This window comes from Chamaea fasciata, unplaced genomic scaffold (assembly GCF_029207755.1).
Source record: "Chamaea fasciata isolate MVZ Bird 193981 ecotype frontalis unplaced genomic scaffold, bChaFas1.0.hap1 SCAF_16, whole genome shotgun sequence".
Lineage (NCBI taxonomy): Eukaryota > Metazoa > Chordata > Aves > Passeriformes > Sylviidae > Chamaea > Chamaea fasciata.
In genome coordinates, this window is record NW_027094101.1 from 8,198,294 (window position 1) to 8,223,704 (window position 25,411).

At 48.9% G+C, this 25,411-nt stretch overlaps 2 protein-coding genes across 3 annotated transcripts; one reads left to right on the forward strand and one right to left on the reverse strand.

The window, feature by feature from the left end:
• The first annotated feature begins 910 nt into the window (after positions 1 to 910).
• TMEM11 (transmembrane protein 11) lies at positions 911 to 9,749 on the forward strand. Its single transcript, XM_066197718.1, has 2 exons — positions 911 to 1,016; positions 9,031 to 9,749. Exons 1-2 carry the CDS (start codon positions 952 to 954, stop codon positions 9,545 to 9,547), a joined length of 582 nt encoding a protein of 193 aa, XP_066053815.1. The 5' UTR covers positions 911 to 951; the 3' UTR covers positions 9,548 to 9,749.
• Positions 2,901 to 23,450, reverse strand: DHRS7B (dehydrogenase/reductase 7B). Of its 2 annotated transcripts, none has more exons than XM_066197717.1 (7): positions 23,393 to 23,450; positions 18,988 to 19,163; positions 17,340 to 17,455; positions 16,470 to 16,680; positions 15,746 to 15,838; positions 14,289 to 14,441; positions 2,901 to 6,814 (listed from the first exon to the last, which is right to left on the reverse strand). In XM_066197717.1, exons 1-7 carry the CDS (start codon positions 23,410 to 23,412, stop codon positions 6,777 to 6,779), a joined length of 807 nt encoding a protein of 268 aa, XP_066053814.1. In that variant the 5' UTR covers positions 23,413 to 23,450; the 3' UTR covers positions 2,901 to 6,776. The 2 variants fall into 2 exon arrangements, with proteins under 2 accessions (XP_066053814.1, XP_066053813.1); XM_066197716.1 differs by lacking the exon at positions 2,901 to 6,814 and adding an exon at positions 13,352 to 13,925.
• Between the last annotated feature and the right edge of the window lie 1,961 nt (positions 23,451 to 25,411).

The window sequence follows — 25,411 nt, forward strand, 5'->3', positions numbered from 1 at the left end:
TGCGCTGTCAGGCTGGAGGAGGGCTCCAAGAAAGGGGGGCTACAGAACAGGGAGCTGCTGTTTGGTAAGGGAAAACTTAAAATCCCTGAGAAAAAAAGCTTCTCTCCTGGGAGGAATCTGGCCGGGAGCAAGAGGGAGCCCTGCAGAGGCTCAAGTATCCCGAAGATAACCAATCCAAGCACCGTGGCACAGGTCGCCCACAAAACCTGATGGATCCACAGGAGCTGAGAAACTTATGGCAGTAGCAAGGCTACACTGCAATTCTAGAGAAGCGTTTGGTTATAAACTTTATACTGACTTCATGATCTTGAGGTCTTTGCCTACGTGATCCTGTGATTTATTCCTCCTCAGATATGCAGCAGGGGAGCCTCCCCATTCACTGCCCCTCTTTCGAGATTGATTACGGGAGCGAAATTCACTCCAAAATCGCCCAGCCTCTCCTTCCAGGAAGGTGGTGCACGAGCACCTAGTCCCCTGCAGGGAAGAAACTTCCTGGGTATTTTAGATCAGGAATGCTGAGGCTGCCGAGCGCTGCCCACCCTCTGCCGCCGCATCTCCTCATGGCGAGGCCGCGGGGCAGGCCGGGACTCGCCGCCGCGCTCCTCCCACCGGGTGGAAGATCGCGGGCGGCGGGGCCGAACGGAACGGAGCCGAGCCGAACCCCGCGGAGCCGCTCCGCCGCCGGTGACGGGGCTGTGGCCGGGGGTCTTACCGGGGTCTCGCTGCGGTGCCCACCTGGCCCCACCGCCCCCGTCCAAGGGACTACACGCCCCAGAGCCCCCCGCGGCCGTGCGGCGGCGCGGGGCACTGTGGGACTTGTAGTCCTTTGGCGGGCTCAGCCCCACCCCGAGCAGCGGCCGCCGCCGCCCCCGCGCACTACATCTTCCGTCGGGCATCGCGGCGCGCCCGCGGGCCGCCGGCGGAGACATTTGCCAGGCGAGTGTCTCCAAGATGGCGGCGTGGGGAAGGAGGCGCGCGGGCCCCGGCGGCACCAACAGCGGCGGCGGCCGGGACAGGTGAGGGGCGGCCGGGCTGGGGCGAGGGGCGACGGGGGCTGCGGGGCTGCACCGCCCGCGGCGGCCCCGCCGCCCCGCGGCAAGGGCGGGGGCGCCGCGAGGGGAGCGTGGCCGGGCGGGGCGGGCGCGGGAGGCGGCCGCGCCGAGGCGCGGAGGGGCCGGGGGCGCTCGGCGGGGCCGGGCCCGGGGAAGGTCAGCGCGGCGTGTCTGGGGCAGCGCTGCCCGCGGCCGGGATGCCGTGCTGGGGGCCGGGTAGAGGAGGGCCGGCCCCGGGAGGCTCCTTCCGTCCACGGCTATTTTTAAAGGCGGGGAGGGAGCGGCGAGTCCTCCAGGGTGACCTCCTTCTGCCGGGGCCGCGGCGGGCAGGGAGCTCGGTTCCGCGCTCCGGCCTCTGCCGGGGCGGAGGGGCGGCCAGCACAGGCTGGAAATACCCGCGGAGCAGCGGTGGAAGTTTGGGAATGGCAACTTTAAAACGGGAAAAAAAGAGACAGAGGGAAATCTCACAGAATCAATTAGGTTCGAAAGACCTCTGAGATCATCGAGTCCAACCTGTGACCGATCCCCGCCCCGTCACCCAAACCAGAGCGCTGAGTGCCACCCAAGTCTTTCCTTAAACACCTCCAGGGACGGTGACTCCACCACCTCCCAGGGCTGCCCATTCCAGTATTTAATCACTCTTGTGAAGAAATCCTTCCAAAGGTTCGACCTGAACCTCCCCTGGCACAGCTTAAGACAGTGTCTGGTCGAGCTACTTTAAAATCTGTGTGCACAGCTCTCCACCTGCTGAAAATGTCTGGGTTCATCCCGCATTTCCTGACGTTGGCATTTTTCTGTTCTGCCTCAGGGCTGACTGATGTAACCGGCAGCTGCTGAAAGCTCCTGCACTGTTTTCTGAGTTTTCCTTTGTCCTGCCGCCTCGCCTCGAAACTCTGATATCCCTCTTAATTAGAAACTCTGATATCCCCCTTAATTTGTGTTGAGGTTTTTGCCTCACTTTGTTCCCTTGCTGTGATCCAACAGTATTTGCTTTGATGCTGTTGAATCTACATGGCCAAGGAGAGCCACAAGTAGCCCTGAAAATTCTGGCGCTAATGTGAATTGCAGGAATGCTGCCTGTGTTCAGGGAATTCAAAAGTAATTGAACTGGAAGGGCCAATGGAATTCCTGCATCAGCGTGGTTTAAATAAACACCTAAGAATACCACAGTGGTAAAACTGTCTGCCCCCAGTGCTGGCACTGCCCCAGCACGGGAGGTGTGGAGTTTCCATGTGGATTTTTCATGTGGCAGACGTGTCCTCCCAGCAGAAGGGAAGGAACAGAATATGGAAAAGAACACATAATAACTTCAGTTATTCTTTCAGGGTGAAAATTGACGCAGACTTAAAAGTGAGTTGTTACTGTGTAACTTCATCTGTGACCTGTACAATAATCTAATTGTTGTTTGAGATGATCTTTTTTCAAAGCTGTGATTGCTCTTGATCTTACGATCAAAAATATTCCTAAACACGAGTCACTCCACGAACCTGCTGCCTGCATTATTTTTCCTTTGCCAGCTAGAAGGGTATGGAAGAGAACAGAACAGCAGATCCTCCCCTGAGCAGCGTTTCACAATCTCCACCGAAAGCTGGCAGTTCTTTAGGTGTCACCCCGTGCAAACGTGACGGGAGGGTAATTCCAAAAGGTGCTGGGTGATGTCAGCGAGGTGCTGCTTCTCCCTGGCAGTCCCAGAGCAGGAGATGGGAATGGCTGGGCCTCTCCATCAGTGGCTGATCCCAAACCACACCTGCCCATCCTGGGCTGCTGCAGCGCCAGTCGTGCAAAGGCAGTGCTGACAGACTTGATGTCATCACATGATGACATGTGCTTTTTATAGGGTGAATAATACACTTTTCTTACTCTGGGCAGGATTCTTGTCCAAAGACACGTTCCTTTGAACTGAATGTGCTGATCCAGTTTTCCTGGTAACCGAGCTGCTTCAAGGAGTGTTTGTAGTTGTCAGCCAGCCGCTCTCAAAGGCATCTGTGTGTCGGAGGTGGTGTGAGGAGACTTGGTGCTGAATAAAATCCTGTCTGCTCTGAGACTAGAGCAGCTTTCATTTAAAATTAAGAAAAAAAATAAAAAAAGACCAGCATGTCTGTGGAGACTTGAGTCCCTTCATGAGTGACTTTATTGATACAGAGAAAGCTATAATTGGTTAAAAAGGGCTTTCCTTGCTAGGAGTGAATGTAAGGACATCAATTTCAAAGGATGTTGACTGTGAACTCCAGCTGGCCCTGGTGGTGAAATAATAACGTTAAACAAAATAACCAAAAACACTGAAGGCAACCAACTAAATATTTGTTTTTCTTCATTCTGGATAGACTCTTTAATGGAGCCTGTCTAAAGGGAATTGTTAATCTGTAGACCAAAACAACTTTTTCATACAGAACAGACACTGGATTGTACTGGGTGTTTTTGTATAAAAGGCAGCCCGGTGCCCGCCAGAGCAATGGACAGCATGTTGTTTGTTCCCCTGGGAGATGTTCTGACAAACTCTGGAAAGAACAGCTTTCATGTCACCACCACTGCCTGCACTGGCTCCTCTGTGCCCTCACAGAGCTCTCCTTTTGCTACCTGCACTGCTCAGATTTCTGGTACTCTGCTTGCAGCAATGATTGACCTACTTCCATCAGCCTGGCTAATCATTAGTTGACTTAAAATTGACACCTCCTTGTTGTCTGAGGGCTGGATTTGTTGTAATGGTCTGGTGATGTTTTCCTTGGTGTTCAGGGAATGTTGTTCCTCCCTAAGGCTGCTTGGAGAGCTTCCCGGTGTTCACCTGTCCTTTTTCCTATTTGAATTTAAGGTGCATCTTTTGAATTAAAGTCTTGCTTTATTGCCCTGCAGTTCCTGTTCCTCCTCTGCTTGAGTGCCCTTCTTAAAGCTCCAGGCCTGACAGCCCTGGCTGAGGGCTTGAGCCTGGTAGATTGTGGGGAGCTTCAGCAGAGAAACAATTCTCCAGGTGTTCAGGGTGGGATGTGTTTGGGCTTTCTGTGCACCATATCCTGAGTAGAAACATACACTGGGGAAATATGACTTGGAGGTGGAATATTTCCACTGAGAATTAAAGCCAGGCCACAGGTCATTCCTTAATCTTGAAATTAAATTAAATTTCAGAAAGGATTTATGTTGGAAGGAGGGAGGTTTAGTGTTTGAATTTGTCATGCCTTGACTCTGTTGACTTCCTCCAGCTTGGCTGAGATGCTGACAGTGCTCCCAGGCATGCTCTGGCCACCGGTAAAGTCCTTTTTCTGAGATCTTGCACAGCTAGCATGAAACCCCTTTTGCACTGCTGAGCTGGACTGTGTGTGCTGCTTGTGACCAGGTGTTATCACACTGCTGCAAGCTTCTCCTTTCTAATTTTTTCAACTTCTTATCAGGCTGGTCTTCATTTTCAGTTCATATGATTGTTTGGTGCTCCGAGCAAAACTCTTGCCCAGGAAAGAAAACTTTAACAAAACTTGACCTACGTGTTATGGGAAGGGCTCAAAAGAATTTTTATTTTTGCCCAGAAATGTACTTGTGCAGCTTAATATTGTTTCCAAGTGTGATTTTGAGCATTTGCAGAACTGAGATAGTTGGATAACTTGAAACCCTCACAAAAGTCTGTCTGGCTGGTGCCATTAGGGTGAAGACAACAAACTCAGGAGGGTCAGTCCTTCTCCCTGCAGTGGTAGGAGGATGCTGAGGGTTCTCCCAGGCTGTTTTCCCCTGCCTTGTTCTCAGTCCTGTTCCTTCATTTCTGCTTTTACCGCTTGGCACCTGGCAAAACAGAAGGTCTTTTCACAAGGAGTGACATTGTGCCTCCTCTTTGGAATGTTACTTATTTCTTCATCCATGAAGACCATCCAATTGAAGTTTCCATTTACCAGGCAGGCTGCTGTTTTCAGGAGCCTGCTTCCAAGGTGGAGGCAGAGAAATGGATTTCCTCTGAGGACTGGAACTTCAGAAGAGATTCTTCCCTGTGAGGTGGGGAGGCCCTGGCACAGGGTGCCCAGTGAAGCTGTGGCTGCCCCTGGATCCCTGGAAGTGTCCAAGGCCAGGTTGGACAGGGCTTGGAGTCACCTAGGACAGTGAAAGGTGTCCCTGCCCATGGCAGGGGGTTGGAACTGGATGGACTTTGAGGTCCCTTGCAAACCATTTCAGGATTTGATGAACTGCTGGAGCTGCTATTGTTCACCCTCTCCTGCTGCTCTCCCATATTCCCATGTTAGGAAGACAATCCAAATGTAATTTGAAGCTTGCTCTATAGCTAACACAGACACTTCTGCCCCTCCTGCTGCTGTAGTTCTGTTAACAATGGATTCTTTATTTATAACTTTGGCAATACCAAAATTTGACATCATTGAGTTTAAAGTGATTTCCATCTTGCTGTGCTGAATAGCTGAGAGTTCTGTCACATTCCCTCATGTAGGCATTCATTCAGCACCAGGAATGAGACACTAAAAGTTCTCAAATACAGAATGCCTGGAGCTGCAATAGAACAAATACTTGGATACAAGGCCTAGAACTATTCCTACAGAACAGCTGTACAACTTCTTAACTGTGCCCTCTTATTTGGAGTGGGGAGACAGGTCCTGGAAAATCATTTGATTGAATAGTATTAACAACTGCTTTTAGGCTCTGGTCTGTCTAATAAACAGCCTGTCAGGCTTCTCAACACCTGGCAGCATTTTATTTATGTCTTCTGGCATTAGGTGCTCTCTGGTTATTTACTATTAAGTAAAATGGAGTTCATATAAGATCCCCACAGTTGATAAGTGGTGGATGCCAGCTCAGAGTTGCTTGTACAGCTCTGCAGTTGTGTTTGTCGTGGCTGGGGGTGGGTGACAGGCTCCAAAAGGCAAACTCCACGGCCTCCAGTGTTTGACCAAATCCACTTGCTTTGACTGGGTTTGTTGGTGTGCAGCTGCTGTGTTCAGTGGAAAGGCTGTGCCAGGAGACTTCCCTCTGTGGAGTCCTCGGCTGAAACCTCCTCAATCTCACACATCTCTGTATCTTTCTACATCATCTGAAATCCAAACAGTTTTCAGCTTTCCTTGCTCCTGGGGCAGCCAGTTCTTGTGTGGAAATAATACATGATAAGCCCACTTCCCTGTGCAGAAAGAGAGACTTGCTGCCTGCCTGGCTGACTCTTCACATGTCCTATTTGAGCAGATATCTTTTCATTTGTTGTTTCTGGATTGGCTGTTTTGCCATTTGCAGCTTCAGCACTATGATACAGATTTATTCTGATTTTAGAGGACTCATTTGGAGAAACAGCACAGTTGGGGGGCAAACTTTTTCAGGGATGAGGCCTTTGTGCTGTTCAGTTCCCAGTGATTTTTTTATTTTTCCCAGCAGAACATACTTTAAATTCTGCTTGTTTTGGCATTGGAGGACTGTGCTTTTCTTGACTTTATTGTTTTAAAGCCCCAGAGCCTGGCAAGCCAAAAAATTCCAGAGGAGATGGACAAAGCTGCCTCTGGCCAGTCTGTTGGATTCCTGCTGCCAGGTGGCTGTTTGTGGTGTGGCTCTGCTTGTGCAATGATGGTGAAAGGAAAAAAGGGGCGTTCAGAGGGAAGAACAGGCAAGAGCTGAGCAAGCAGAAATGAGGCTGATGGGTTTGTGCCACCTGTCCTGGTGCTGAGCCTGGAGAAATCCCATGTAATGTCAATCCTGAATTCCTGGAGTTAGAAGCTCAGTTCCCATGGCTCTTGTACAGACAGCGAAGGAATGGGCTCACTTCATCCATGTTTTCCCAGTGATGACAGGGAGATCTGGAATGACAACAAGTGTGCTGTTCCTAAGCCTCTGGGAAGTTCTTAGTTGAATTTGGATTCTGCTTCTCTATTTTGCAGACCCATCTGCATGTTCCCAGGTATTACAAAACACTGGAAGTGTTGAAAAGCTGAAAGCTCCTTGTTGGAAATAGCAATTTTGTCTGGAGGGTTGTGTTAGCTCTGGGTTGGCTTCCAGCTTGAAAATGCCTTTCAGCAATAGCTTTTCCATGAAGTCATTATGCCCTAGCAAGTGGTTTCACAAAGTCATGGCTGGTGGTGTGCAGTTACCTTCAGCCTCTATATATCTTTAGCAATGAAACTGAAATTTTTTGATTTGGGAGAAGCTGCACTTGGAGCAGCTGTTATCAGGATAAAGAATCCTTGGCAGAAACCATGACCAGCTGTGCCCTTGGGGTCAGTGTAACACCTGCTCAGCTGGTTTCTTGTTAGAAATTCCTTATATAGGTCCTGTCCTCTCTAAAAAATTTTAGAGATTTTTTTTTTTCTCTGAATACCTCTCAGTTCACTGCAGAACATCAGAGCCCACCACATCCTGTGCTGGAAGGGTTAATGGTAATTTTCCCAACAATGCCTGACAAGCTCATTGCTCTAAAGAAGCCCCCGGCATACATGGAATTAAGGTGGATTTTTGATTTTCTTTCTACCCATGAACAGGCCAAAGGGGGAAATGCACTGCAAGGAACTCAATAACTACATTGTAAGTTGAGTTTTCCTTGTAGGTTATATAAATTCCAGCTGGACTTTTAATGAAACTGCTTATGACTCTGCTTTGGGAGAGGGTGGTGCCTCTCAGGTCCTGCTCCTTGATGTTTGCTGCTGTTACAAACCCAGCCATGTCTGCAACAGCTTGTAATTTAACAATATTTTTGATTACAGCTGGCCACTGCTCAATCCCCTTTGCAGCCTGAGTGGAGCTGCACATTAGGGATAATGTTTGGCAACAGCAGCTTGTGAATGTGTATTTTTCTCCCTTATTTTCCAGTGCATGCACATAAGTACCAGTGTACTAATGGAGCAAAAAGTGCTCATTCTGTTCTCCACATCAGCAGTGTGTTCCTCCCGGTATCACGGGGGTCTGAATGCTGTTGGGATGAGGCTGTTTTGTCTGCCGTGATTAGGTCAGATGTGTGATTTGTTCTCCTTCTGCTAAAGGAATCTGCTAGATATTTTTATCTGTGCTAGGCCACGTGCTCAGTTTTGCTCTGGTTAAGCACAAGTATGTCAGAAATACTCATTTCTGCTTAGAGGGGAGGATTCTGCCTGGTTCTGATGGATAGGTTTTTACCCTTTCTTAGAGCAGGTACACAGTCATAATCCTCTTTCTTAGCAGTCTGTACATGAATGGAGCTGCAGATATAAGGTGATGTGGTGAAGAGGGTGGAGGGAAGGTGGAAAATGATGTGACATTAGGTAGCTGAAAGCTGCTGTTCCAATACAAGTTTCTTGAATCCCCAGGTGAAGTGAGCAGCTCTTTCTTCACTGCTTAAGCCTCCCTGGGTTAACAACTTGTGTCTTGCTTTGCTGCATCCCACTTCAGGAGAGGGAGTGAAGTGTTCTGTCACAAACTGAGTGCTCTGCTGCCTTCTTCACGTTCCCTTTCAGCAGTGTTCCTTGGCCATCCTTGTTGGATTTACCATGGATTTACTAGGCTGTGTTAATATGGAGGACTAAACAAGCAAGCTGCATCAGAAAGTAAACGTATTCATCTGGAGATGCTTCCTCTCTCCAGACCTCCCAGAGCAGCTCGTCCTCCTGATCAATGAGCTGCTTGTCTTGGTTTCTGTGAAAGCTCCTCAAGTCTGTGTGGTTTGTTCAGTGATGTGTTGTGGTCACTAAGGTGTGAGTGACACTCCTGCTCTCTCCAGAGAAACTGCTTGGGTTGATACCCAAGTGCGAGAAACCATTTCAGGACTGTTACAAGACCCTATTTCTCAAATCGTTCTAGATCCTTCAGGTTAGGAAAAGGTAAGAAAAATATGTTGCCTTCTTTTGGGATGAATTATTGTACAGCAGGAGTGATCAGCTGATGTGAAATGAAGCTTGAGTAGAGAAGCTGCTGGTTGTGAAACAGAGGCAGTGACCTTTGAGGGACCGCCCTCACTTGGGGCACTCGTGTCCCGCTCTCCCAGCCGGGTGGGTGAACCGCCCGTCCTTCGGCCCTCTAGTTTTAATTCTTCATTTCCCCTTACCAGGGTGACCTTGTCCTCCACGGACTGTTACATTGTGCACGAGATCTACAACGGGGAGAACGCTCAGGACCAGTTTGAATACGAGCTGGAGCAGGCGCTGGAGGCACAGTACAAGTACATCGTGATCGAGCCCACGCGCATCGGGGACGAGACGGCGCGCTGGATCACCGTGGGGAACTGCCTGCACAAGACGGCCGTGCTGGCGGGCACCACCTGCCTCTTCACCCCCCTGGCCCTGCCAGTAGATTATTCTCACTACATCTCCCTGCCCGCTGGAGTGCTGAGCGTGGCTTGCTGCACCCTCTACGGGATCTCCTGGCAGTTTGATCCCTGTTGCAAGTACCAGGTGGAGTACGATGCCTATAAACTTTCGCGCCTGCCCCTGCATACGCTCACCTCGTCCACTCCCGTGGTGCTGGTGAGGAAGGACGACCTGCACAGAAAGAGACTGCACAACACGATAGCACTCGCTGCCCTGGTGTACTGTGTAAAGAAGATCTATGAACTCTATGCTGTATGACTTCAGCAGGGAAGAGAGAAACCCACAAAGACAAGTGTATTAAGACTCCCACAGTAACATTTTGTTTTTTCCTCTTTGAGAAGCGGTGGAGACTGGGAAGGATTTGGTTTAATAGAGCTGTTATTTTTCAAATAACACATCACTGGTGCACCAAGGTTTTTCAGTTCTTCGTTAACACTTGAGATGTGGATGTGTGGTGACTTGAGATACGTATGTTAGGCCAGGGGAGTCCAATCCAGCAGCAGAATGTCAATGAAAGAAAGCAATAGAAAGAAGGGGTGTGAGAGCTGCTTTCTTTTTTTTTTTCCTTTTTTTTCCTTTTTTTTTTTTTTTTTTTTTTTTTTGGGGAAACATTTAAGTATATGGTTTAATTGTATTACACAGAACCAGCCAGAAGTTATCATTGACCATTAAAGGATGAGAATTTCAAATGCTTTTGCTCTCTTGTCACTGTTATCATAGTGATATCACTTTAAATGTCCAGCTACAAACACATTCTGCTCAGTTCTTGTGAGTTCTTCCTAAGGTGGATACATCTCTGAAATGCCTTGAGCCACATGCAGGGCTGGGGGCTGCCAAGGTGGGAGCCTGCTTGTCCTGTCTTTGTGCTGTGCCCTGACCACACAATTCCACTGTTTTTGCCTGGAACACAGGAGCTGCTTGCTCCTGCTGCAAGGCATCCATGTGATTGCACCTTGTAACTGTGTTACCTGAAATTTTAGAATTCAGTCCTCTGCATGAATTCAATTTTTTAGCTCTAAACTCAAGATCTTGTTCTTAGAATGGGAAGCATTTATTCTTCTGCGAGATCTGCCAGTTATTTTTAAAAGATAGGGGCTTGGTGTCTGTAATCTCCTCCCGCCACACGGAGAATAGGTGCGGCTGGCTTTGGCAGGGCCAGCTTGGCACAGTTCCAGGTGTTACATTTGGAATAGGAGAGCAAAGGCCTGCAGTGGGAGCTGCCTTTGCACTGTGTGCTCCCTGCTCCAGTGGGAGCTGCAGCCTGACCTTCACAGCTGAAACTGTGACCTTGACAGGGGTCAGACCCCAGATTCTGCCTGTCTTTATCTCTCCAAATTGCCACAGCAGGCACCAAGGACACTCCCTGTCCTCGCCTCCGTGGGCTGTTGTGACCACGTTCTGACTTGTGCTGCTCTGCTGGAGCAGTTTTTCTGTGAGCAGCACACGCAGCCCACTGTGTGTGTGCTGGGCAAACTGGGTTTGCTGGGTGCTCTCAGTCCTTGGCACCAGCACAGGCAGCTGTACCTGAGTGGGCTGGAGGAGCTCCAGTGGCACTGGGACATTTCTGGGTGGCAGCAGCCTTTTGTACAGTGGCTGAGCTCTCCCCCTCCAAGGTTAAAAGAAGCTGGGATCTGGAGTGTCTATTTATAGCAACAATGTACAGTTGCCTTGACAGAGAGGAGGCAAAGAAATGCAATTACTTCATCTTTCAGTGGTTAGGCCAGGCTGGGCAGGCTGCCCTTCCACCCTGACGTGTTTCCAGAGTCCTTGCTGGATGGATTTGAAGCCAGTGGCACATCTGCCACAGCTAACAGTGCTTTATTGCTGCAGAAGGTCCTGAAATACCTTAGTGCTGGCCACACCAAAGGTGTTCCTGGTCTTTTTTTACTCAGTGCAGAATAATTCTCAGGGCTGTTAGTTCCTTTTCTGCACCAAACACTTTTTTGTGTTAAGTTTCTCCTGGTCTGGAATGATCGCTATGGCAGATTCCCTAAATGCATGGCTGGCATCAGAGACTCGAGTTAAAAATTACCAAGTTTCCTGGGGTCTCTTATTGCAGGAGGAAAGGTGAAAAGTCAGCTTTGCTGTCACAATGGGTAGGTCTGATTGAAAAACACAGCTGTTACTCCATTCTGAGGTGGAGAGGGGCAAAGAGGCTTGTTTTCCAAGGAATCTCAGTGATAACGTAGCTAAAATGGTTTCTAACATTCTGGTTGTTAGGGCTGTAACTGTGCAAGGTGACCTGGGAGAATGAGAGGGGTATTTTAGTGCACAGTGAAATGGTAAAACAACTTCCAAAAATCCTCATCCATGTGGAGTGGTGCTGTATCTGCTTTCCCTAGTGCCAGTAGCTCAGTGGAATCAGCAGTGCCTGGGGACAAACCTCCCCACACTCAGAAGCCCCCACACTTTGCTGCCCACCCTGCCCATTGTGGGCGTGCTCTGGAGTGTGCAGCATTCCCCTTGTCACAGAGAGGGAATTTACATCCAAAGGGAATGTGTGCACCCTCAGCAACCTCTGCCTTGGAGCTGCAGTTCCCACAGTAACTACAGTAACTCCCCACACATAATTTTTCCCTCAGGCCTGATGTGTTTCACCCTCAGTGCCCTGGATGGCAGCACAGAAATGCAAAGCAGCCCCTTGGTCCTTCCTGGGTGGCCACGACCTGAAACACCAGAACACGGAGCAGCTGAACAAGCCTGGCAGGAGCACTGCATTTCACCAAGGAACTGAGGAGCTGAGCATGGGAAACACAAAAGGAAAAGCACAACTAACACCAACACTCCTCTTGTGGAGAGGCAGAGAAGGTAATACCTTGCTTTCCTATCTTAACAGGAAAAAAGGTGTCTACACACCTGAAAGCTTCAACTTGTCAATACAGCCCCAGGCCTTTCTGTGACACAGCTGCAGCCTCAGCCACAGGGACAGTGGCAGAGGATGGATGTCCTGACAGAGCAGCAGCACTGTCATCATTAAACACATCCTGGTTCTCAGAGATCATTTATAAATCTGTAGTGGTTAAGAGAAGGCTTTTGGGAGAAGGTCCTTTTGAGCCTGCACACCTGTATCAGAGTTTGTGTGACTAATCCTCTGTGTGGATTCACACTGTGTAAAGCTAACAGGTCCCAGAAAGAGGGCTGGGATAAAGCACGTTGTTCTGCAGCCACTGCTGGTACAATAGCACCTTGCAGGGATGTAAGAGAAAACAAAACCCTCCTGCTTTCCCTTCCTCATGTTACATGCTGTCAGGAGCTGGAGTAAACCAAGGGTTAATTTCAAAGCAATGAAATTATTTGTCATCAGATGTGCACTCCCAGGCAGGACACGTGAGGCAGGACACATGGAAAGTGCTGGCAGGTGCATGGAGGTGGCAGGAGGGGTCTGGACCTTGGTTCCTACTAGCAGAGTTCATTTCAATTTTAAGATTATTTCTGTCCTACCTCTGTGCAGCAATTCCTTTTTCCTAGTGGTGTTGGTAATCCCTCACATGAGGAGAAGAGGTGAGGAATGGAACATGACACCCCTTCAGGCTGTCAGGCTCCCTGAAGTGATACCTGAACAGGCAGGTGTCATTCCCCACTGGATGTGATCCTAATTAGCATCTGTGATTACTTTGCAGCAGATGAGAACAAAGGGTCTGTCTGCTACACTCTGTACCCTACACACATGGATTCTGCTCTAGTGCCAGAGAGTGCCTGGTGTCCACAGGATCACACCTGCTCTGGGCTGCAGGTGGCCCAGGTGTGCTGCTGCCACCTGTGCAGTGTGTCCTTGCTGTGCTGTTCTACCTGTCCAGTGCTTCCCTGCATTCCTTGGGCCGGGATTCACAGAGAGCTGTCACTGCAGAATTAACTGTCCCAGTACAACAGTAGGGCATGATTCAGACAGGTAAAATGATGGCCAAATACATCAGTTACTTCTTTAAAAGTGGCACTGGATTGAGCTTCATTTATCAGATGACTTGGCACATTAACAGGAAGAGGCTCTGAAGTTTCCCACTGCAAGCAGCATGTCCTGGATCGGATTGGAAGGAGTGGGAATGAGACACTGATCACGAGAGCTCCCAGCTGAGGACTGTATTTCACAGGGGTGGGGACTGCCAAGGTCTGCTGGTGTGAAGGCAGAACAGGTGGGTTTTTATTTGTAGCAGGCCAGTAAAACTGAGCATGCCTGGGGTGAGGTGAGGAGTCTCCCCAGCTGCAGTGTTCCCCTGAGCCCTCCCCTGCAGCTCTCCCCCATTGTCCAAGCACCCTTCCTTCTCCAGCTGAGGTTTAGGTGCTATCTTTCAGCAGTGTGGGGGAAACCACTTCCCAGTCTCCATGCCATGGTAAACAGCATCTTGAGAAAGGATTTTCCTGCAGGAGCACCTCCAGTGATATCCCAGCTGACTGCAGGGGGTCAGCCTCTCCCTGCTCAGGGGAGCTGAGCTCTAAGAACCCTTTACTTTTCTCTCCTTTTTTGCTCTAGATGCCATTAAGGTGAAGAAGAGCCTGGGGCAGAGGTTCCTCAGGTAGACAGCCAGGCAGGGGGTCAGGCCAGCCACAAGCACTTCCTTCTTCTTCTGTCCCACTGCATTGAGAACCACCTGAGCCACCTCGGCCGCCGTCTGTCCCTCGGCCGTGGTCTTGTCCATAACTGCCAAGGGAAAGCTGAGTGAGCACCAACACCAGCAGGTAAACCCTCACTGAGGTACCCTTCCTCCTGGGGTACCTCCTATTCCTTTCTAGGAATGCTCTATCTGCACATGGCTGCTTGCTTTGGTTGTTACTCCAGTTGTGTATGGCAGCACAGGCACGTGTTCCTCATGGTTGGCCCAGAAGGCAAGAGTTGCTGTCAGGGAAGGCTGAATTTTGGGGCTTGATGTTCCTACCCTGCATCTAAAGTTGGTTTTTGATCCTTCAGGGCTAACCTGGGTCCCCACCAGAGGCCACATGTCGCAAACACACCTTATAATAACATGGTGATGCTTTAGGAATAGGGCAGTGAGTGCTATCTCACCTCCATAGCGAGATCCATCCGCTGTGACAGCGTTGAGGGACAGGTTTGTCTGGATGTATCCAGGGCTCACAACTGTCACTTCAATGTCATACTGCTCCACCTCTGCTCGCAGACAGTCAAAGAAGGCCTGGGTGGCATGCTTAGAGGCAGCATCTGGAAAACAGGAAAAGGACTGTGCACCACGGAGAAGGAACAGGGCTGAAGGAATTTTTCTGAATGGATTTTTCACTGCAATGCAGCCGCTTCTCAGTAAGAACCCAAGAGCTGTTCTCCAGCCACTAGGTTTGTTTTTGTTTAGAGAATGGCAGCAACAGGTAGTGGGAGTCAGAGGCAATTTAGGAAGACAAAACATAAACTCAAGTTGAAAACTGGCTGGGATCCTGAGCTTAATATCACAGCCCTGCCAAAGTACTCCAGAGTGAACTCAAGTTGCCTCCCACTCCTGATAAAGGACACCCAAAGCCTTTGGAAGGCAGAGCTGGCTGCCCTGCACGTGCTGAGCACTGGGGACTTGCAGAGCAGGTTCAAGGCTTGGCTGCACACAAGACAACACCAGATCACACAGGCAGGCAGAGCAGGGAAGTGTGGCCTAGGGCAGGATTTTCCCCCGTGAAATGGCTGAGTGACTCCTTTTGCTTGGTCACTGCCTGTGACTGCCACCAGCAGCACCAGAGCCAGCTCAGCACAGGCTGCTCACCCTGCAAGGACCCAGGCAAGGGCTGAGCTCCTGCTGCCAGATCCACGCGGCTCTGGGCCCTGTGCAAGCACTCTGGGAGCTCCTCAGAACACACTTCCTGGAGCAACTGGACCCACATCACCTGCAAAACCCCATGGATCAGACATTCCAGGCTCTCCCCCACTCAGCATCATTCCTGACCCACTGTGTGCCATCACCACTCTAGTTCTGGTGTTTACTTTCAGTGATTTACAGATGCCTGTGTGTCAAATGCTCTCCTCTTAGTTCATCCATCTTTTAAAAGGCTTTTTTTTTTAGTAATCCCACCAATATTTCTTGTCATAAATGATTTAGCATGAAGAGTTTTCTGGATCAAGACTGTTTAGGCTTTTGTTTTGGCATTGTTTGTACTATGGCACTTCATAATTTATTAAAACAAAAAATTCCTGCTTCCTTACAGGAGATAATGCAGATAAATGACAAGGATAAAATACCACAAAATTATGGAATTACAGTGACACTCAAGTGTTAAGATGGGACTATCAAGCTGTTTTCAAAACATTTTCTCCTTCTCCATCCCTTAAAAACTTTAGGACATGGCTAAGATTTTGTATTTAAGAGTGCTGCCAGTGGTTTGTGACCCCATTGAGGGTGATGCACAGCTCTGCCTTCCCTGCATGCAGCCAATTCCATGGAGAGCTAAATGTGGAAGCAGGAGCCAAGTATTTATTCAGCCTGGTGCCCCAAATATGTCTTTCCCATCTTCTGTGGAGGTACTTACATGCAGATCTGAAAGGAATGCTTATTTTGCCTTGCACGCTGCTGATGGCCACAATGTGGCCTTGTCTCCTCTTGATCATGGAGGGGAGAAGTGCTAGCAAAGGACAGAAAAGACCCATTCAGACAACAGTCCTGCCATTGCTGCTGTTAAGAATCAAAGCTTTCAGAGCATTCAGAGATGCTGAAGGGAATGACAAGATCCCTCTTCAGTGCAGGGGTTGGGACAGTGCTTGGGATGCCTCTGACTGACACTGTGTCTGGCTGGGACATTCACCTGGGAGGAGATTCCTTGTGCCAGAGGCTGCACAACGGCTGCTGTAGTGGCTCTGATCTCCCACAGGGTGGGCAGCAGGACTTGTTTTTCCTGCCACCAGAACATCTTCCCATTTCCTGCAGCTGACATGCTCCAGGCTGAGCTTTCTGTGTAACTGTAAAGCTTCCTAGGAAAGCTGCAGCTCCACTGCAACCCCCACCACGCTCTCCGGTGTTCTGTCAGTGCAGACAGGATAACTGGACCTCTTCCCAAGTCCCTGCCAGGCTAGAATCAGGAGATGGAACCAGGGATCATCTCCAGTGGGGTATTTCCCAAACAGTCATGCCCTTAGGCCTGCCCATAACCTCAAACCTCCCTTCACCCTGTGCTGTACCAGGGGCAATTACAAACACAAGTGAAGCTGTGCTCAGCTCTGCAGAGGCATCAGCCAAATCCTGTGGATCACAAGTACCTTTGGTGAGGGCTATAGGTCCAAAGTAATTTGTTTCCATCACTTTCTTATCCACATCCAGTCCTGTGTCCACGATTGTGCCTCGGAAGCTGATGCCAGCATTGTTGATCAGGATGTCCACGTGCCCCAAGGCCCTCAGGATCTCCTCAGCAGCATTTACCACAGTCTTGGTGTCCGAGAGGTCAAACACCACAGTGTGAGGTTCGTGTGTCTGTGGATAAACTAAAGTTAGCAAAATACAGCTCAGTGCTGGATGTGCCAGCTCGTGATGGGATCCCCCAGCTGTGGAAGGACAGGAGCAGAGCCATCCAGACCCTGTGCAACTACAGTGCAGCAGTTCCATGTGGCAGGAATTCATGACAGAAGCAGGTTGTGCTCGTCTTTGTCTGCTCTGCAGCCTGGTCCTTATCCCTGGGCCTAAGAAAGTGACAAGGGAGATCTTCCTCAAGTACTAAAGTTTCCTGTCATCTTATTGAAGGAAATCTATCTGAAAAAGGTAAAACATAACCCATGTATTTTCTGCAGAAGCCAGCAGGCTTCTGTCAGCAGGCATAGATGTAAAAAATAAAAGCCAACAGAAAGAAAGTTACTTTTCCAGATTCAGTGTATGAGGTGCAGGTGTAACGGGTCTGGGCACTCTGCCCTCATGTGCTGTCACTTCCATTTCTAGCCAAGATGGCTTTTTGTGGGGTTTTTACAAGGAATGACTTGCCAGCTCAGTGTACTCCTGTATCAGCATCTATCCCTAACCACTGAGGTGCATTTTTCCTATTGCCCAAGAGAACAGCCCACAGGCAATTCTGTAACTTCTGTAACAAGCAGGAATGCAGGCCAGGTGAGCCCACAGGCCTGTCCCTGTCCCACACTCACGTTTTTGCGGTGATTCTTCACGGCACAAAGCTCCTGCACCAGCTCCTTGAGCTTCTCACTGTCTCTGCCACAGAGCACCACCTTGGAGCCAGCTGCATGGAAAGCTCTGGCACACTCTGTGGAGGAAGCAAGGAAGAGAGAAAAGTAGGCATGTGAATCGCAGAGAAAGGACAGGTCCACATCAGACCTGGGGATAGACAAAACTGCTGTTTGCTGGCAGGGTCTGAGGTGGCTTCATTGCTGCTGTGTGATGGCCAGGCTGATTTACAGCCATGTCCCACTCTCCTGGGACTATGACAGACACATGAGAGTGGTGAGGCAGCTGCTGTGCTCACAGATTCTGTGCTGGTTAGACACTTCTTGTGCTGTTTACACATCCTCCCCCTCAGCTGGAAAAATTTGCCTGTGCCTCTTCATTTTTGACTTTATGCCCTTCTTAAGAGGAACCACAGTTACCTTGTGTGTGTCATCTAACACAGGTCTTAGGAGTTTCAATTTTAATGAACACCTCCAGAGGTTCTGGGAGCCTGGGATTTAATGGCTTCATCAAGGTGATTCTCTTCATTAGGAAAAGCCTGGAGAAGGGATGCCAGGCTATTGTCCTCCTAATTGCATGTTCCTGTCCCCTCTGGAAGCCAGAGGGACAAACTGCTTGTTTGCACAAGGGATGACAGTGGATGGCAATGAACACACAGTAATTAGAGGTGGTCTGGTGTATTAATAACTAGGAGTAAGGGGAGTTGTAAAAGATCTTGCAAATGAGTCAATAAAGGAGGAAACTTCACTGTACAGTGGTGGAAGTCTCTACACCCCACAGCACACATGGAGCTGCAGCTGGAAGGTTTCTCCTGGAATACTAATTTCCTCTCTTCTTGATGAGAAGTACAAGATCCTTTACCACTCCCACTCTTTGCCTGAGGCAGGCAGAGAGAACCAGTTCATCTTCTCTGGCCAGTTCCTGAACACCCCTGTCCTTGGAGACAAACTCACATGCAAAGACAGCGTCAATTAAAGCTCTATTTGTTCTATAAATGTACCCATCCTAATGAAAGGCCTTAATAGCAGAGAGCACCTTGTCTTCTCTTCAGCAGGTTTTAAAGCAGCTTTTAAAGCAATTATAGAAAGCAGAATTAGAGAATGTAGCCACTGAAGCAAAACATAAGTTTCAGTTGGAAAAAAATACTCCCCGGTGTTAATAATGCCAAGAGTTAGACTTTAGAGTGGATGGATTTGTACCATGAGAGGAAAGGTACCTTAACTTGAGGGTGAGGGACAAGGGGAAGGAGTGGAAAGTTTGGCAGAGCAGCTGGAAGTACATGACTGCAGAACACCACTTCTGGGAGGTTTTAAAGAAACAACTTGGCTTCCTAGCTTCTTCAGGATTTAGGGAAAAGACCCCCTGACAACACAAGAACAGCATCTAATCCCTTGCTTTGATAAGCTCCAGTTTATACAGGATGATTAAAATTTTTCTGTACCAAATGTTGTGACTTTCTTGCATCCAAATTTGCACTGGCTGCGGTTATAACTGAGGTGGGAGCCACGTCTCTCAGAACTCAGAGAAGCAGGAACTTCCAGCTCATGAGTGCTTTATTCCAGGAGCTGCTCCTGCCTGTGCTGCCCTTGGTGCCCTGTTTTGTGTCCATACCTTTCCCCAGGCCAGAGGTGGCCCCTGTGACCACCACCACGGCTCCCTGCAGGTAGGCTCGTGTCCGCACCCACTGCAGCAGCCGGAACAGCGCAAAGATGCCCAGGCTGCCGAAGAGCAGCGGGATGATGACAGTGCTGGTGAAATCCATGAGCTTTCCTCTCTGAACTGTCTTCCTAGAGCCACAGGATAAAAGGAAACAGATCATTTCACCATGAAGAAAATGAGCAAAGGCTTGAAAACTATTTTGAAATTCTTTTTCTTAACCATGCCTTAGACCACCAATAAACCACCAAGACACCTCTGTATCTTCAGCATATTTTCTCATCCCTTGATTTAGGCTTTGGAAAGTTCACATCAGTAGCCAGTTTTAAGCATTTAAATGGTAATGTGAACATCCCAGCAGGACACTTGGCATTGCATCCTGTCAGCTGTCATGTAACAAACTTGGGTTCAGGGATGCTGTTCCCGTGTTTTGCCCTACATTCACCCTCTTGTGTGGAAGTTCCTCAGGGCTGGGATATTTCTCCACATTCTTCTCATTGTATAAAGCTGTTCAGATTTCTCTAGAACAGCCAGTACCAGAGTATCTACAAGCCAGAGATCAGTTACTGTGTATTATCCCAGATGGACATAAGCCAGTCTGTCTTTTGGAGGCTCCAGGTTTTCTCTCTGAGCCAGTTATTTGCTTAACACACTGAAATCTCATCCTGGAATTGGATTCTGATACCAAGGCATAGCCCTAATCCCCTTGATAAGCCATTCCTTCAAAGGAGTAGTTTATGTGACAACTTACTACAGGACCAAAGAGCAAGTGGGACTTCTGTGAAAAGGCCACTAATTTTCCCTCTGTGTATCCCTGAGCTTTTATCAAAGCTTGGTGCAAGAGTAAAGTTAATTACAACCCCTTCCTGAAATCTTCTGGGTCACACATGAAGTCAAAACCAAACATCAGGGTATTTTCCCTTCTTCTCTCTTGTGCAGGCAGAGTTTGAACTCTTGCAGTCTGAGCTGCAAGCCAGGCCTTTACTGGGAAGATACTGGGAAATTCTGGGCATACAACTTGTGCTCCTTAGACAAAAGGACAAAAAGCAGAAAACAAGAGGTAACTACAATGCCAAGGCCGAATTCAGTGTCTGAGTAGGACTGAGCTTGTGTGGAACTGAGGGGATGGCAGAGGCTCTGCATGCCATGGAACAGAGCTAATGTGGAAAATGTCTGGCTCTTCCAGATATCCATCAGGGGCTTGGAGAGAATTCCTCAAATAGCTGCTCAGTGAACAGCCTGCTGAAATAGTAGTGAACTGAATGAAATAAGTATTTCTGGGGGTACAGCTGGAACACAATAAAATAACACATAAAGACAGCTCAAAAAAAACTTGGCAAGGTCTAAAAACAAAGCCATCAAATCAGAACACAACTCTTCTTGGGGTCCTTTGGAGCTTCCCACTCCCAAACTGACCGGTGTGTGTCTGAAGTCCTTCCTGGTGTGATCCAGTGTGGATAATGCAGGGAGACATGGGCACAGGGAGTGTGCCCACAGTAGGAAAGCAGAAACACAAAAGGAGGATTCAGCTCAGACCACTGCAAAGCATCTCATTCCTCCACCCCTGTGCTGAGGGAGTGCACACAGGGTGTATTTTGTATTTTGGACTGGTTTGCAGCCAGCGACTGGTACAGTTTATTTGACATAAGAGAATGGATCTTCCCTAAAATAATTCCTGGGAAAGAGAAGTTTTGACACAAGGTCACTGGATTTTCAGGCTGGATGATAAAGTTCTCCTGACTGCTTCATGCCCAGCTGGTCACTGAAGGCAGCTGCCTTCTTTATGATTCCCCTTTTTTTGCTCTCTCAAAGGTCTCTTGAGATCCATAGCAGAAGGTGTGGGCAGGGACAGCAGGTGCTGTGCTGACACTGGGCTCACAGGGCATTCTGGAATCAAAAAAATCCTTCAGCCCACGTTGAGGCCCTTTCATTATTTCCAGAGTGGGAGCTGACAGGTGCAGGGGCACTTCCTTCATGAGGCTCTGGAAAAATCTGGCCCTGCTCTGGTTTCAGAGAAATGCAAGTGAAAAGGTAACTGGGAAGAGGGGGCTTTCCTGACCCCTCTCCTAACTAAAGCACACTAAGATCTGAAAAGTATTTCTGAGTCTTTTATTGTTTTTCTTTCCTTTTTCTCCATGTTGCACACAGGAGCTGGGCAGATTGTCCATCTCTGCCTGAGGGCTGCAGCAGATCAAGAGCCCAGGCAGGAGCAATAACCTGCTCTGGCAGCTCCCAGGCTGGAGTCTGAACCAACAGGTAACAGCTCTGGGGAGGGGAAATATGGATGGGGAAAGAAGGGAGAGGAGTAAGAGAGAGAAGGATTTGCCAATCAGATTTCTAAATCCCTTTATATTGGGGCATGCAGATACAGTTCCTTCTTCCAAGGTGCTCAAATGGCCTCTTACAAAAACCCCAAAACAAAGAAAATCTCAGTTCAGTCGGACTTGAGAGAGAGGACAACCCAGCTGAATAAATTATTTGGGACAGAAGAACTTCTGTAGCACTTCAGACCTACAGCAACAAGTTTTGCTTTGATTTTGTGACTTGCTGCTACCACAAACCCAACTTTAGGTAACTCTGAAGTAGCCAGAAACACCCCAGCACAGGTTCTACACCTAATTTGGGATGAACTGACTATCTCAGGCCTCCTGCTCAAAGGTCTGAGACCCCACTGTCACCTTTGTTCTATAATTTGGGTGTTCACACTGAAAAAAAAAAAAAATCAGGTAATGTTTGTAACACCAGAGATCCAGAATGGGAGAAGCCACTGCTCACTAACTGCTGCAAACCATGTCCTGTCATTCCCAATCCTCCATCCCAAAAGGATTGGAACATGCAGGTTATCAGAGAGCAGAAATAAGAACACTGATAATGTGAGCAAATACGGGTGATAGGAAACTTTCTGAAGGCTTCACATAGAATAAATCACACTTATCCAATTAAAAATAACACCCCCCCTTAAAACAAAACTGGACGTTCCCCTATAACAGCCAGGATAATGGTTTCTGAAGGAGCAAGGATATTAATTAATAAGGTCAAGGGTGCACTAAAGGCAGCAAAGATGAGACCAGGTCCTAAACAACCAAACTCCTGAAATCTTCCCCAAATAACTCTGATTGTGCAGCTCCAGGCTCCCAGAATCACACTGTCCTTTCCCTGATCAGTGGCAACAACTGGGAGCTGCATTCCCAAATCCAACAGTGGGGGGATAAAAGGAAGGGGAAAAAATCTGCTTTTCCTAAGGCCAAAAGCACAGCCCCTCTAGGCTTGAGTGAGGGCTTTAGTCTGAAGAAATGACAATGTCCTACCTGAGAGAGGGGCTCAGTGGCAGTGACTCTGAGCTGGAGCTCCCTGGGTCCCGGAGCAGGACAGCCCCGACTTAAATTTGGAAATGGCAACGAGCCAGGCAAGTGTCCAATGCCAGCTGAGCCTCTAAAAACAAACCCTGGGAATACAGGCTCTGACCTTTCCAGTGGAGGGGGGAATTTAACCCCCAGACTGAGAGGATAGAAGTGAACTCAAACTTCTGAAACCAGTAAAAACCCCTAAGGAGGAATGCAGCAACTGGACAGAGCTCCTCATTCTGGACAGGGAACAGGAGAAGGAAACAACAGCCCAAGTGGAATTCTCAGAAGAAAGCTGCCACCCAGGCATGACCTGAGGCATCACCTCGGGAAAGCCTCTGCTGTATCTCGGCTGTCATTCAGTGCATCCTGCCCAAGTTCTTCCATAATTGTTATAAAAAACAACAACCTCTACCCACGGTGCAGCAAGAGGGGGAAAAAAATGTTTTCGGCACCCAAAAAAACCAGCCTGGACTTGAGGAATTATCTGGGCTTCCACCTGGTCTAGTGGAAGGTGTCACTGCCCATGGCAGGGGTAGGATGAGATGGGATTTAAGGTCCTTTCAACCCGAACCAGCCTAGGATTCTATTAAATCGTCCTCTCATTAATCTTCCTGCCACTTTTACTCGGTTACAAACCGTAATTCTGCCCTCCCAATTCCTCTTTCGGTGTTTGGGACAGAAGCAAAGGTGGCCTGATGAAAAAACTGAAACATTTCTTGTTCCAAAGAAAGCATTTTACAGACATTTACCAACTGAAGAACCACCTAAACCTCCCTGGTGACCGCCGGGTGCCTGCCTGATTTATCTAGAATTAGGTATTTAATGTCAGTACCAGCGGTGAACTCTGTCCCGGAGAGCGCTGCCCGTCCCAGCGCCGCGTCCCCCCGACCTCTCCCGCATTTCCCAGACCACCGCCCCTCTCAGGGCCGCCCCCGCAGCCTCCCCGCGCCCTCCCGGGTGTCCCCGGCCCCTCCCGGGTATCCCCGGCCCCTCCCTGTCCCCACCGTCCCCACCTGGCCGCCGCCGTCACCATGGCCACCGCCGGAAGTGCCGCCGGGTATTTCCGCCCGGGCTCCGCTCCGCCCTGACGCCACCCGGAAGTGGCTGCCGGGAGCGCTGCTGCCCTCACTTTGTTCTCCCGCCTGTGCGGCCCGGCCGGGCAGCAGCGCTGCCGAACAGGGGTTCCGCTCTCTCGGGGTTCTCCCCCGGGTGGACATTGCCCCCAGAATCCGAAAATCCCAAAGGGGTCAGGTTGGAAGGGACTGTAAGGCACCTGGTTCAGCCTCCCTGCTCAGCAGGGCCATCCCAGATCACGGCACGGGATTGCACTCAGGCAGCTCTGGAATGTCCCCGCTGAGGGAGGCTCCACGCGCTCTCTGCTCTCTGCTCAGAGCTCTGCACCGGGAAGTCTCTTCTCATGTCCAGGTGGAACTTCCTGGGCATCGGTTTGTGTCCATTCCTCTTGTGCCACTGCTGGGCCTCACGGAGCAGATCCTGGTCCGTGTCTGACTCCTCCCTGCACATCCTGAATTCCCAGCTGCAGTGGTCACTGTTTTACGTGCTCATTGCTGATTTCACCGACCTAAATTCTGTCCTCTTGATATCTCCGGATGAAAACTGAAGTTGAGAAACAATCACAGAAGAAGCTCGGTTGGAAGGGGCCCACACGGGTCACCAAGTCCTGGCCGTGCACAGAACATCCCCAAAATCCCACCCTGTGCCTGAGAGTGACACTGGCACAGGACAGCACCCTGCGAGGAACAACAGTAAATTCCTGTAGGAGAAAAGAGGCATTTCTGCAGAGCCTCTTTCAAATCCACGCCGGGGAAAACCCGATTTTTCTGCTTTTCCATGAGTTCTGTGCAGAAATGGGACCTGAATGTGCTGCAGGTTGTGCAGATTTAAATCCCCTGACTCAGGGGCACAAACCTGCCTCCAGTGATCCCAAAAGCCCGAAGTCCAAATGTGTCAGGACTCTTGCCCTCAGGAAGGAAAAGCACAGGGAGCTTCTCCACCTCTTTGTGAAGGTTTTTTTTTGTGGGTTTTTTTGTTTGTTTGTTTTTGTGGGTTTTTTGTTTGTTTTTTGTCAACAGAAGGCACATTTACAGAGGCAGGCAGAGATACTTAAATGTTTCCAAGGGCAGTTAATCCCACATGTCTTTCCCTGTGGACAGCAGCGAGATAAAGGACAGCTTTTTGCAGCAGTTCTTTGAAAGATGGTTTTATCATCAATTTTTGTGGTAACTTTTTTCTGCTCCTCTCTTCTAATAGGGAAAACACTGAAATTAATTCAAAGCTTCAGTGGTGCTTCATCATTAGTAAGGGATCAATATTTCAGGGAAAAGATGAGAAAATAATTCAAAATCTTCCTAAAAATTACCGTCTGAAAGGAAGGATGATAATGCACTTTTTTGACTTCAGGGACAAGATGTAATGAAATGGAAGAATCAATAAATTTTTTTACACAAATGAACTTGAAAAATAAAACCCAGAAGAAGGTTTATGTCATAGCAGCCTTACTGGGAGCTGTAGTTGGTTCAGTCTTCTGAAAATCTGAGCTGGAAAAAGCCATTTCTGTCCTTCTTTCCCACCCAAGAGGGGCAGCAAGAGCTGCAGCTTAATGCACAGGACAGCAGTTACCTGAGAGCTCTGCCCAAGCTGCTTTGGTCATTTACCTGGTATTTCCCAGGTGTTTATTTTAACAGGACTGGTCTGTCCCCAGACTGGCAGAATGGATTGAAACCAAGTGCCCAGCAAGTCACACAGCAAAGAGTCAGACTGCAGCTGCAATTGGAGAGGGGAAAATCAGGGAAGTAAAGCTTGACTTTGTTGCTTTGACTGAAATTCCGTTTTCTTAAGTTAATCTAATGTAATTAGCAACAAATTCACCTCTGATTTAAACCTGCTCATTGACAAATCACACACTGGATGGGGATTAGATGATTTACCTATGTCAACATGTCTTTGCTCTCAGAACCATTAGTGAAGACTCTACCCCAAATCTAGGACTGGTTTGCAGACTGTGCAAGCCC